The 12257-nt window shown below is 32.2% G+C and overlaps 1 protein-coding gene across 4 annotated transcripts in view; it reads left to right on the top strand.

Moving 5' to 3' along the window:
* Positions 1 to 12257, top strand: part of LOC103541927 (disintegrin and metalloproteinase domain-containing protein 2) — a 134001-nt gene that overhangs the window by 48756 nt on the left and 72988 nt on the right. For all 4 annotated transcript variants that reach the window (XR_011534412.1, XR_011534411.1, XM_070599078.1 and 1 more), the window contains exons 8-10: positions 9449 to 9520; positions 9955 to 10121; positions 11177 to 11258. Coding sequence is in view for 2 of the 4 variants with exons in the window: in XM_070599078.1 (XP_070455179.1) it covers positions 9449 to 9520; positions 9955 to 10121; positions 11177 to 11258 (321 nt within the window). In the remaining 2 variants the exon portion in view is untranslated. The remainder of the gene's footprint in view (positions 1 to 9448; positions 9521 to 9954; positions 10122 to 11176; positions 11259 to 12257) is intronic.

Here is a 12257-nt window from a genome sequence, read left to right as displayed (position 1 = left end):
CCCCTTGTGATTTCTTCTTTGATTATTGATTATTTATGACATTGCATAATTTCCACATATTTTGAACTTCCCAAATTCTGTTGTTGATTTTTTATTTAATTCTATTGTGGTCAAAGAACACTCTTTTCTTCATTTAGATTTACTTCCTTTCTTGTTTTATTTACTCTTAAGTACTTTAGATTTTTCAGTAATGTAAATGAGCTTTTTTCATATCAAATGAGGAAAACATTAATTGTTGTAGATAGCTACCATATCCAGCCTCCATACTCTATTCTCTTAATAATTGCAGTAGTTTTACTAGCGTCTAATGGGTTTTCTAGTATAAAATATATCATAAGCCCAAAGACATAGTTTTATTTCTTCTTTCCAAATATTTGTGGCAGTTATTTTATTTTCTTGTGTTTTTGCATTCGTGAAAATTTTCCTCACCATGTTAAATAATGAAGGGAATAGCAAGCATGGCCTATACTTCCTAGTTTCAATTTAAAAGATTTTTTTCATTTAGAATAATGGTGATTACCAATCTTTAGTTGTTGATATTGGAGTTGTTGTGTCTAGTCTTTATCATATTTAAGTAGTTTTACTTAGTTTCCATTTTTTGTGTTGTTATTAGGAATTGCTGTTGAATTTTATCAAATGCCTTCTCAGCATTTATTATTATGACAATGCAGGTTTTCTTTTTCAGTTTGTTGATATAGTGGGTTATGTTTACGTATTTCATTGCTTTTGAACCTTAGTTTACTGGAAAACAACTCTGCCTCATCATCACATGTTATTTTTTTGATACATTGCTGGAATCTATTGACTAATATTTAGAACTTTTTCTTTATATTTATGAGTGCAGTTGTTTTAGTTTTGTTGAATAGATCACTTACCACAGAAGAAACCTGAAAATGATTAAAGGACTATTATTGAAAAACTCATCAGGAACTTATGAGATCATGGCTGCATTTTATCTAATTTCTAAGTAACAGATAATTGCATTATATTCTAATCTAGTGGTTTTTATTTTTTTTTTTATTTTATTTTATTTTTTTTTTCCTTTTTCTCCCCAAAGCCCCCCGGTACATAGTTGTGTATTCTTCGTTGTGGGTTCCTCTAGTTGTGGCATGTGGGACGCTGCCTCAGCGTGGTCTGACGAGCAGTGCCATGTCCGCGCCCAGGATTCGAACCGACGAAACACTGGGCCGCCTGCAGCGGAGCGCGCGAACTTAACCACTCGGCCACGGGGCCAGCCCCTAATCTAGTGGTTTTTAAACTTTTGTATGAACAAGAATCGCCTAGGAAAACTGGTTAAAAAAAAAAAAAACAGACAGCAGACCCTGCTTACTTCAGCAAGTCTAGGTCTCTGTATTCTTTATTAGCTTTTCAGGGGATTCTGACATTACCAAAATCTGAGAACCACTGTTCTAAACTATTTAGAAAGCTTTCACTTCATCTGATAAAGACAAAAAAATTAATATTGAAATCTGATAAAGCTAGGACTTTTTTTTTTTTTGAGGAAGATTAGCCCTGAGCTAACATATGCCAACAATCCTCCTCTTTTTGCTCATGAAGATTGACCTTGAGCTAACATCTGTGCCCATCTTCCTCTATTTTATATATGGCATGTTTGCCACAGCATGGCTTGTTAAGCAGTGTGTAAGTCCATGCTCAGGGTCTGAACTGGTGAACCCCAGGCCACTGAAGAGGAGCATGTGAACTTAACGGCTATGCCACCAAGGCTCGCCCTAAAGCCAGGACAATTTTATCTTTTTAAAACTTGTCAGATTATATCAATCCTCTGCTTAAAACTTTAGAATAGTTTTCTTTTCTCTCTCTCTCTTTTTTTATTGAGGTATAATTGACATACAACATTAAATTAATTTCAGGTATACAACATAATGATTCAATATTTATATATATTGCAAAGTGATCACCACAATAAGTCTAGGTAATATCCATCACCACACATAGTTACAGAAATATTTTTTTCCCTATGACGAGAACCTTTAATATCTACTCTCTTAGCAGCTTTCAAATGTGCAATACAGTATTATTAACCATAGTCACCATACTGTACATTACATCCCCATAACTTAGTAATTTTATAACTGGAAGTTTGTACCTGTTGGCTCCTGTCACCCATTTTGCCCATCATTCTCCACCTCTTGCAACCACCAATCTGTTTATCTGTTCTCTTATCTATGTATCTATGAGCTTGTTTTAAAAAAAATTCCATATGTAAGTGAGATCATACAGTATTTGTATTTCTCTGCCTGACTTATTTCACTAGCATAATGGCCTCAAGGTCCATCCATGTCACAAATGGCAAGATTTCATTCTTTTTATGACTGAATAATATTCCACTGTATATGTATATACCACATTTTCTATATCTATTCATTTGTTGATAGTCACTTAGGTTGTTTCCATATCTTGGCTATTGTAAATAATGCTGCAATGAACGTGGGGGTGTATATATTATTTTGACTTAGTGTTTTTGTATTTTTTGGATAAATACTCAGAAGTGGAATAGCTGGATCATATGGTAGTTCTATTCTTAATTTTTTGAAGAACAGAACTGTTTTCCACACAACCATACTGCTTTCTGTAGTGGCTGAACCACTTTACATTCCCTCCAACAGTGCACAAGTGTTCCCTTTTCTCCACATTCTTTCTGGCATTTGTTATCTCTTGTCCTTTTGATGATAGCCATTCTAACAGGTGTGGGTGTGAGGTGATATCTTATTGTGGCTTTGATTTGTTGTTTTGATTTAAGTGATTTTTCCATTCATTTTTAATGCCATTATTTATATGTTTGTATGTATGTCTGCCATTTTGATTTCTTCTATGTTTCATAACTATTTTTCTATATTTTGTAACTATTTTTTCTCTTGTATTGTCTCCTTTTGTCATAAGTGGATATTTTCTAGTTCTACAATGTTTTTTAAGTTTATCTTTTTATTAGAAGTAATTGTATACTCACATGCCGTTGTAATAATATATAGAAGTCCTTGTCTGTGATGGATCCATTGGCCTCAGGACTTAGAATTTTATGGGTACCAATGGCAAAAACTTTTATTTTAGAGTTTTTACTCTTGAATCTCCCAAACCATCTGGTTCTTTCACCCAATCCTGAAGGATCTATAACTTTTCTTTATCCTAGTTTTAACACACTTTTAAACAACTAACCACCCAGTAACATCTTTGATGACTTTTCTGCCCTATCTGCTGTCCAAAAGTTATGTCCTTGGTCTTCTTTCTTACATGTGCATTGGTGGGTTCTAAATTTGGATTTGAAACATTTACCATAGCTTTGTTTTCTCAAATGTTGACATAGAGTGCTTAAACTATTGATGTTCATCTTAACTTATTTCTATGTGTTTTTGGATTTGTGTTGTTTCTATATATGTATTACCAATAATGTTGTTGTTGTTGTTTTTTACTGGGTAAAGTATGAATAAAATATATATTAAAACAAGAAAAGAACATACAGAGATTCTATGTATCCTTTAAGTGATTTTTTTTCCAATTTGTAACATCTTAACTACTATAGTACAATATTACGTCTGGTATATTAACATTGGTAGTCAAGAAACAGAATAATTGCATCACAGGGATCTATTGCATTTACTTTTCATAGCGACACCCACTTCTCCCTCACCCTGCTTTCCCTGATCTCTGGAAACCACTAATCTGTTCTCCATTTCTATACTTTTTTCTTATTTCCAAAATGTTGTATAAATGGAATCATTCAGTAAGTAACATTTTGGATTGTCTTCTTTCACATGGCCATTCTAGGAGTTTTCTTAGCATTAACTACTTAAACAAATATTAAGTCAGTCCATCTTCTCTTAGTACAAACTTCTCTGACTTTCAGAGAAACCGATGTAGCCAATGGCAGTATTTTAGGGGTTTCAAGGTGAATTATAGTAATATACTGGTTTATAATTCAAATTTCTTAAATCTGCCAAATCATTTACCATTTATCTGTTCTTCATTTTCAAAATTTTGTCTTTGTTTTTCTTTTATTTGTTGTTCTTGTGAGCCTTTATTTTTCTATTGATAACTTTTATAATTTTTAAATAAGTTTTCAGGAAGGCATGGCTTTGAATGAGTATAGTCAATCTACATTCATTATTCTTCCTGTTTAAATCTTATAGTTTAAAGCTAACATTTTTTTCAACAACTATTATTAACTATTTTATAGTAACACTATATCTTATTTGTAGTGTCTTTTTAAAATTTAAGGTATAATTGCCATACAACATTATATTAGTTCCAGGTGTACAACATAGTGATTTGATATTTGGATATACTGCAAAGGAATTACCACAACAAGTCTAGTTAACATATATCACCACATATAGTTACAAGTTTTTTTCTTAACGATAAGAAATTGTAATATCTACTCTCTTAGCAACTTTCAAATATACAGTACAGTATTTTTAACTGTAGTCACTTCGCTGTGCATTGCATCCCCAAGACTTATTTATTTTACAACTGGAAGTTTGTACCTTTTGACCACCTTCACTCGTTTCACCCACTCTCCACCTCATGCATCTGGCAACCACCACTCTGTTCTCTGTATTTATGAGCTTGCTTTTTTGTTTTGTTTTATTTTTTGTTTTTAGATTCTACATATAGGTGAGATCACATGGTATTTGTCTTTCTCTGTCTGACTTATTTCACTTAGCATAATGCCCTCAAGGTCCATCCATGTTGTCGCAAATGGCAAGATTTTCTTCTTTTTACAGCTAATATATATATTTATATATACATATATATAAATAAATCACATTTTCTTTATCCATTCTTCCACTGATGAACACTTAGTTTGTTTCGATGCCTGGCCATTGTAAATAATGCAACAATAAACATGAGTGTGCTCGAAAGGTATCTACCTTTCGAGTTAGTGTTCTTATTTTCTTTGGATAAATAACCAGAAGTGGAATTGCTGGATCATATGGTAGTTCTACTTTTAATATTTTGAGGATCCTCTATACTGTTTTCCATAGTGGCTGCACCAATTTACATTTCCACAAACACTGCATAGGGGTCTCTTTTCCCCACTTCCGTGACAATCCTTGTTATTTCTTGTCTTTATGATAATAGCCATTCTGACAGTTGTGAGGTGATATCTAATAGTGGTTTTGATTTGCATTTTTCTGATGATTAATGATGTTGAGCATCTTTCCTTGTACCTGTTGGCCATCTCTATGTCTTCTTTGGAAAAATATTTATTCAGATCCTCTGCCCATTTTTAATCAAATTGTTTGCTTTTTTTGCTTTTGAGTCATATGTGTTCTTTATATATTTTGGATATTAGCCCCTTATCATAGATATGATTTGGAAATATTTTCTGCCATTCAGTAGGTTGCCTTTTCATTTTGTTGAAAATTTCATTTGTTCTTTAGTGTGTTGTAGTCCCACTTGATTAATTTTGCTTTTGTTGCCTTTGCTTTCTGTGTCAAATCCAAAAAGTCATCGACACCTGATGGGAAGCTTTCCACCTGTGTTTTCTTCTAGGAGTTTTATGGTTTCAGGTCTTATATTGAAGGCTTTAATCCATTTTGAGTTAATTTTTTTGTATGGTGTAAGATAGTGGCCCGTTTCATTCTTTTGTATGTGGCTTTCTAGTTTTCCCAACATCATTTATTAAAGAGACTTACCTTTCTCCATTGTATTTTGCTGGCTCCTTTGTTGTAAATTATTTGACCATTATGCATGTGTTTATTTCTGAGCTTTCTATTCCACTCCATTGATCCATGTGTCTGCTTTTATGACAATACCATACTGTTTCAATTACTATAGTTTGAAAGCAGGGATCATGATGCCTCCAGCTTTGTTCTTTCTCAAATTTGCTTTGGCTATTCGAGGTATTTTGTGATTCCCTACAAATTTTAGGGCTATTTGTTCTATTTCTGTGAAAAATGCTATTGGAATTTTGTTACAGATTGCACTGAATCTGTAGATTGCTTTTAAATTTTAATAATATTAATTCTTCTAATCCATGAACACAGAATATCTTTCCATTCGTTTGTGTCTTCTTTAATTTCTTTCATCAATGTCTTATAGTTTTCATTATACAGGTCTTTCATTTCCTTCATTAAATTTATTATTAGATATTTTATGTTTGGTGTAAGATAGGTGTGTAATATAAGATTCTTTTTGATGCAATTTTAAATGGGATTGTTTTCTTAATTTCTCTTTCTGATATTTTGTTACTAGTATAAAGAAATGCAACAGATATTTGCATATTGATTTTATAGCCTGCAAATTTACTGAATTTTTAAATTAGTTCTAACAGTTTTTTGGTGGAGTCTCTAGGGTTTTCTATATATAATATCTTGTCTTCTGCAAGTAGTGACAGTTTTACTTCTACTTTCCAATTTGTATACCTTTTATTTCTTTTTCTTGCCTATTTGCCCTGGCTAGGACTTTCAATACTACATTGAGTAAAAGTGGTGAGAGTGACTTGAGGTTTTTGCCAGAGCAATTAGACAAGAAAAATAAATAAAAGGAAACCTAATTGAAAAAGAAGAAGTAAAACTCTGACTGTTTCTGGATGACATGATTCTACATATGGAAAACCCTGAAGAATCTGGCAGAAACTATTAGAAATAATTAACAACAATAGCAAAGTTTCAGGGTACAAAATCAACTTACAAAAATCAGTTGCATCTCTATATACTAATAAAGAACTAGGAGACAGAGAAGTCAAGAACACAATCCCATTGAGGCAGGCCCTGTAGCATAGTGATTAAGTTCACACACTCTGCTTGGCAACCCAGGTTTTGCAGATTTGGATCTTGGGCATGGATTTAGCACTGTTTGTCAAGCCATGCTGTGATGGCATCCCACATAAAATAGAGGAAGACTGGTGAGATATTAGCTCAATGAAAATCTTTCTCAAGCAAAAAGAGGAAGATTGGCAACAGATGTTAGGTTGGGGCCAATCTTCCTTACACACACGCAAAAGAATACGATCCCATTTACAATCACAAAAAAAGAATAAAACATCTAGGAATAAACTTAACCAAGGAGGTGAAAGACCTATACACTGAAAACTATAAGACATTGTTGAAAAAAATCGATTTGAAAGAAACTGAAGAAGACATAAGGAAATGGAAAAATATTCCATGCTCTTGGATTGGAAGAATAAACATAGTTAAAATGTCCATACTACCTAAAGCAATCTACAGATTTAATGCAATACCAATCAGAATCCCAATGACATTCTTCATGGAAATAGAACAAAGAATCCTAAAATTTATATGGAACAACAAAAGACCCCAAATAGCCAAAGCAATCCTGAGAAAAAAGAACAAAGCTGGAGGGATCACAATTCCTGACTTCAAAATATAGTACAAAATTCTAGTAATCAAAATAACATGGTACTGGCACAAAAGCAGACCCACCAATCAATGGAACAGAATTGAAAGCTCAGAAATACTACCACACATTTATGGATAGCTAATCTTCAACAAAGGAGCCAAGAACATACATTGGAGAAAGGAAATTCTCTTCAATAAATGGTGTTGGGAAAACTGGACAGCCACATGCAAAAGAATGACGGTAGACTATTATATTACAACATATACAAAAATCCACTCAAAATGGATTAAAGATTTAAATGTAAGACCCGAAACCATAAAACATCTAAAAGAAAACAAAGGCAGTACACTCTTTGATATCAGTCTTAGCAGTATACTTTCAAGTACCATGTCTAAGCAGGCAAGGGAAACAAAAGAAAAAATCAACAAATGGAACTACATCAGACTAAAAAGATTCTGCAAGGCAAAGGAAACCATGAACAAAATGAAAAGACAACCCACAAACTGGGAGAAAATATTTTCAAATTATATGTCTGACAACAGGTTAATTTTCAGAATATATAGAGAACTCATACAACTCAACAACAAAAAAACAAACAACCTGATCAAAAAATAGCAAAGGATCTGAACAGACAATTTTCCAAAGAAGATATACAGATTGCCAACAGGCATATGAAAAACTGTTCAACATCACTAATTATTAGGGAAATGCAAATGAAAACCACAATGAGTTCTCACCTTACACCTGCGAGAATGGTTATAATTAACAAGACAAAAAAAATAAATTTTGGAGAGAATGTGGGGAAAAAGGAACTCATACACTGCTGGTGGGAATGCAAACTGCTGCAGCCACTATGGAAAATAGGATAGAGATTTCTCAAAAAATTAAAAATAGAAATACCATATGATCCAGCTATCCTACTACTGGGTATTTATCCAAAGAACTTGAAATCAACAATTCAAAGAGATTTATGCACCCCTATGTTCACTGTAGCATTATTCATGATAGCCAAGACATGGAAGCAACCCAAGCAATTCCATATATATATATGGAATACTACTCAGCCATAAAAAAGACAAAATTGTTCATTTGCAACAACATGGTCCCTACCTTGAGGGTATTATGTTAAGTGAAACGAGAAAGACAACACCATATGATTTCACTCATACGTAGAAGATAAACACACACAGAAGGATAAAGAGAACAGATTAGTGTTTACCAAAGGGGGAGGGAGTTGGGGGGAGGGTGAAAGGGGTAAAGGGGCACATATGTATGATGACACATAAAAACTAGACTATTGGTAGTGAGCACGATGCAGCCTGTAAAGAAAATGATATATAATAATATGCACCTGAAATTACACAATATTGTAAACCATTATGACCTCAATAAATAATTAAAAAGAAATAAACAAAAAAGTGGTGAGAGTGACCAGTCTTATCTTGTTCTTGATCTTAGAGGAAAAGCTTTCACCTTTTCACCATTGAGCATGAAGTTGGCTGTGGGTTTGTCATATGTAGCCTTTATTATGTTCAGATACGTTCCCTCTATAACCAATTTATTGAGTTTTATCATGAAAGGATGTTGAATTTTGTTAAATGCTTTTACTGCATCATTGATATGATCATAGAATCTTTATTCTTTATATTGTTAATGTGATGTATCACACTGACTGACTTGAACCATCTTTGCATCCCTACAATAAATTCCACTCGATCATGGTGTGTGATCCTCTGACTGTGCTGTTGAGTTCTGTCTGCCCATATTTTCTTGAGGATTTTTGCACCTATGTTCATGAGGGATATTGGTTTATAATTTTCTCTTCTTGTCATGTCCCTGTCTGATTTTGGTAGCAGGGTAATTCTGATTCTCACAAAATGAATTTGGAAATGTTCCCTCCTCTTCTACCTTTGAAAGAATTTGTGGTGTTTCTCTGGAATTTTTTAGATTTTCTATTTTCCACACTGAATGTATATTTTATTTCTATAATAATAAATAATGTTTAAAAACTAATAAATTGGTAATTTAAAAAATTTCTTAACTCATTATATCAAATTTTAGACAGCGTAGTAGTCATTAAATATTAAGCAACATATATATAGGACTAAAAGAAAGTTATCTTTTTCAGTATAGTCATCTGGGTTCTGATACAGCTATTGTCACTCAAAAAGTTTTCCAGTTGGTTGGACTGACCAATGCCGTAAGTGTTCACTTTTTAGTACTTTTGCATTCACTTGTGTTACTTAAATAATTCTAATACTTCCTTTTATGACACTGCCTGAATACACATGTTATGTGAAATAGGGAAAGTCATACAACCATTTTAAATTTCAGTTTTCTAACTGTTTAATAGGAATAACAGGAACTGTATATACCCATTTAGATTATTGTGCAGATTAGATTAAATAAAGCACTTGAATGGAGCTTGCTTAAGTATAAGCATTTCAAAATGTTAATTATTGTTTTATTAGCAGTATTTATTACTTACTAATATACTTTATAAGAGCCAATCTAGACTTACAGTTCAGTTGTTTAATATTTGCCATCAGTATAATGTTTATTTTCACAGATAAATTACCAAATTTATTTAAACCATGATGTTTGAATATATTTTCTCGATGTTTCCTATTTTAGATCTTTACTTCATTTAATGTTACAATAATTCTATCTTCATTGGAACTTTGGATAGATGAAAACAAAATTTCAGTAACCGGAGATGCTAATGAATTATTACACAGATTTTTAAAATGGAAAAGATCCTATCTTGTTTTACGTCCGCATGATGTGGCACTTTTACTCGTGTAAGCATATCTTGGCATTACTAAATCTTACACAAAGAAAACATATCCAATTTGATATGGATATCATCAGGATGTCAAGCTTTTAGGGAAAAAAATCTTGTGCCATTTTTTCTTACATACAACATCATGTGAATATTAGTTTTTACAACACAGGTCTTATGGCAGAAATATTGATATCAATTATTCTATTTATTTTTTGTAGTACTGTAGTCTATTTATTGTTTGTAGTTACACCTCACTCCTTCAATTTTGTTACCATATGCCTTCTTAGAGTATATATCATTAAATGTCCCTAACTATACATACAATGGTAAAAATATCTATCTGAAGAAACATACCTGAATGCTATGAATATAGTAACTTGAGCTTCTTTTTATGCTTTTTTTCCATAAAATAATAACAAAAATAACAAGGAAATCAAAACACTATGGTATATTTTAATATCTCTAATGTGCCATATTCATATTGTGCTGCATTTTTAAAAATATAAGCCTCTTCTTTATTATATAAGCTCTTTGTTTTCTCTTATCAATATTCAGGACCTATATATTATATATTATTATATTACATAAAATTCATATATATATAATTATAATGTTTCAAATTATTTTCTGTCCTACAAATATGCCGCACTTTTGCATGGCTGTGCCAGACTAATTCTATCTACTTAAGGGGAGCCTTCAGTTCATAAGGTGACTCTGCCCATTTATCAACTACATTACCTTAGCACTCTAATCTTAAGGAATTTTATTTATTATTTTGATATTTTAGGAATTACTTTAATTTTTAAAAAACACTACATACAAAAAAAATCTTTGTTATTTTCTAAAAATTCCATATGAGAATACATTTTCTAATATTTGTTTTTAAATCTACTGTTTTCAACAGAAGCTGACACAGTCACTTCTTATGATTTGTTACCCTAATGGGGGTGGAAAGATCTATGAATTTATTATATAAGCGCACAAAACAAAACATTGTATTAGGCAAATTCAATATTAATTGTGCTTAATTTTACATAATTATTTGATTATGATCCTTTTTTAAAACTTAAGTTACAGAGAAAAGTCAAATTATATTGGTGCAACCTTTCATGGGAAGATATGCGAGAGACAGTATGGAGGAGCTGTTGCTCTGGTATGGTATGGTTTAATTTGCTTGGCTAAGATGTATAAATAGAATGCTATTTAGATTAATATATAGTTAAATATTTTCTTATTTTATTATTTCTAAGTATGTTAAAATTTGCATGGTGATTCTAGGGTTCTTTGTCTCTGTTGCTGATAGAAATGTTTGACCTATAAGAAGTCTTAATCAAACTTAATACATATAAAATTTTTACCATTTTCCTCTCATGAATTCAAAATATCCTTTTTAAAAAGTTAAGACTGTGATGTATTTTAGTCTTATAAAATCCTCATGAATTTTTCATATACTCAATATATAATCACTAATTTATTTTAATTTCGAGCTTAAATTTTGAATTTTTAAAAAATTTATGTAGCTAACATAATTATGAACCAGATTAAAATAAAACTTTTTAGGGGCTGGCTCCATGGCCGAGTGGTTAAGTTTGCGTGCTCTGCTGCGGCGGCCCAGGGTTTGGATCCTGGGCACGGACATGGAACTGCTCATCAGGCCACGGTGAGGTGGTGTCCCACATCCCACAACTAGAAGGACCTGCAACTAAAAATATACAACTATGTATGGGGGGTATGGGAAGATAAAGGAGAAAAGAAAAAAAAAGAGATTGGCAACAGTTGTTAGCTCAGGTACCAATCTTTAAAAAAAAAAAAACTTTTTAAACTATTTATCAGTTGCCTTGAAGTGGTTTGTGGGGCATAGGTGAAGAATAACAGAATCAAATGTCCTAATCAGCATTATCTTAGTAGAAAATCTTAGTGTATTTAAAATTGCTATGTTTTTGCCCCTATTTCATAATGCTATGGGTATTCTGACATAGTGAACTTGACTTTTAAAATTTTTTGTATGTCTGCTGGAGTTTGAGGGAGGCAATGCACAATACTTGTTTCAGTGAACAAGAGAAGCTAAGTGAGGATATAAACAGATGAATCTATCAAATGGAGACACAAATTTCATTTTTAAAATTCAGAAATCATAGTTTGGAAAATATGG

The sequence above is a fragment of the Equus przewalskii genome, chromosome 28 (assembly GCF_037783145.1).
Source record: "Equus przewalskii isolate Varuska chromosome 28, EquPr2, whole genome shotgun sequence".
NCBI lineage: Eukaryota > Metazoa > Chordata > Mammalia > Perissodactyla > Equidae > Equus > Equus przewalskii.
The sequence above is the reverse complement of the archived record's forward strand: the minus strand, read 5'-3'. Positions and strand labels throughout refer to the sequence as shown.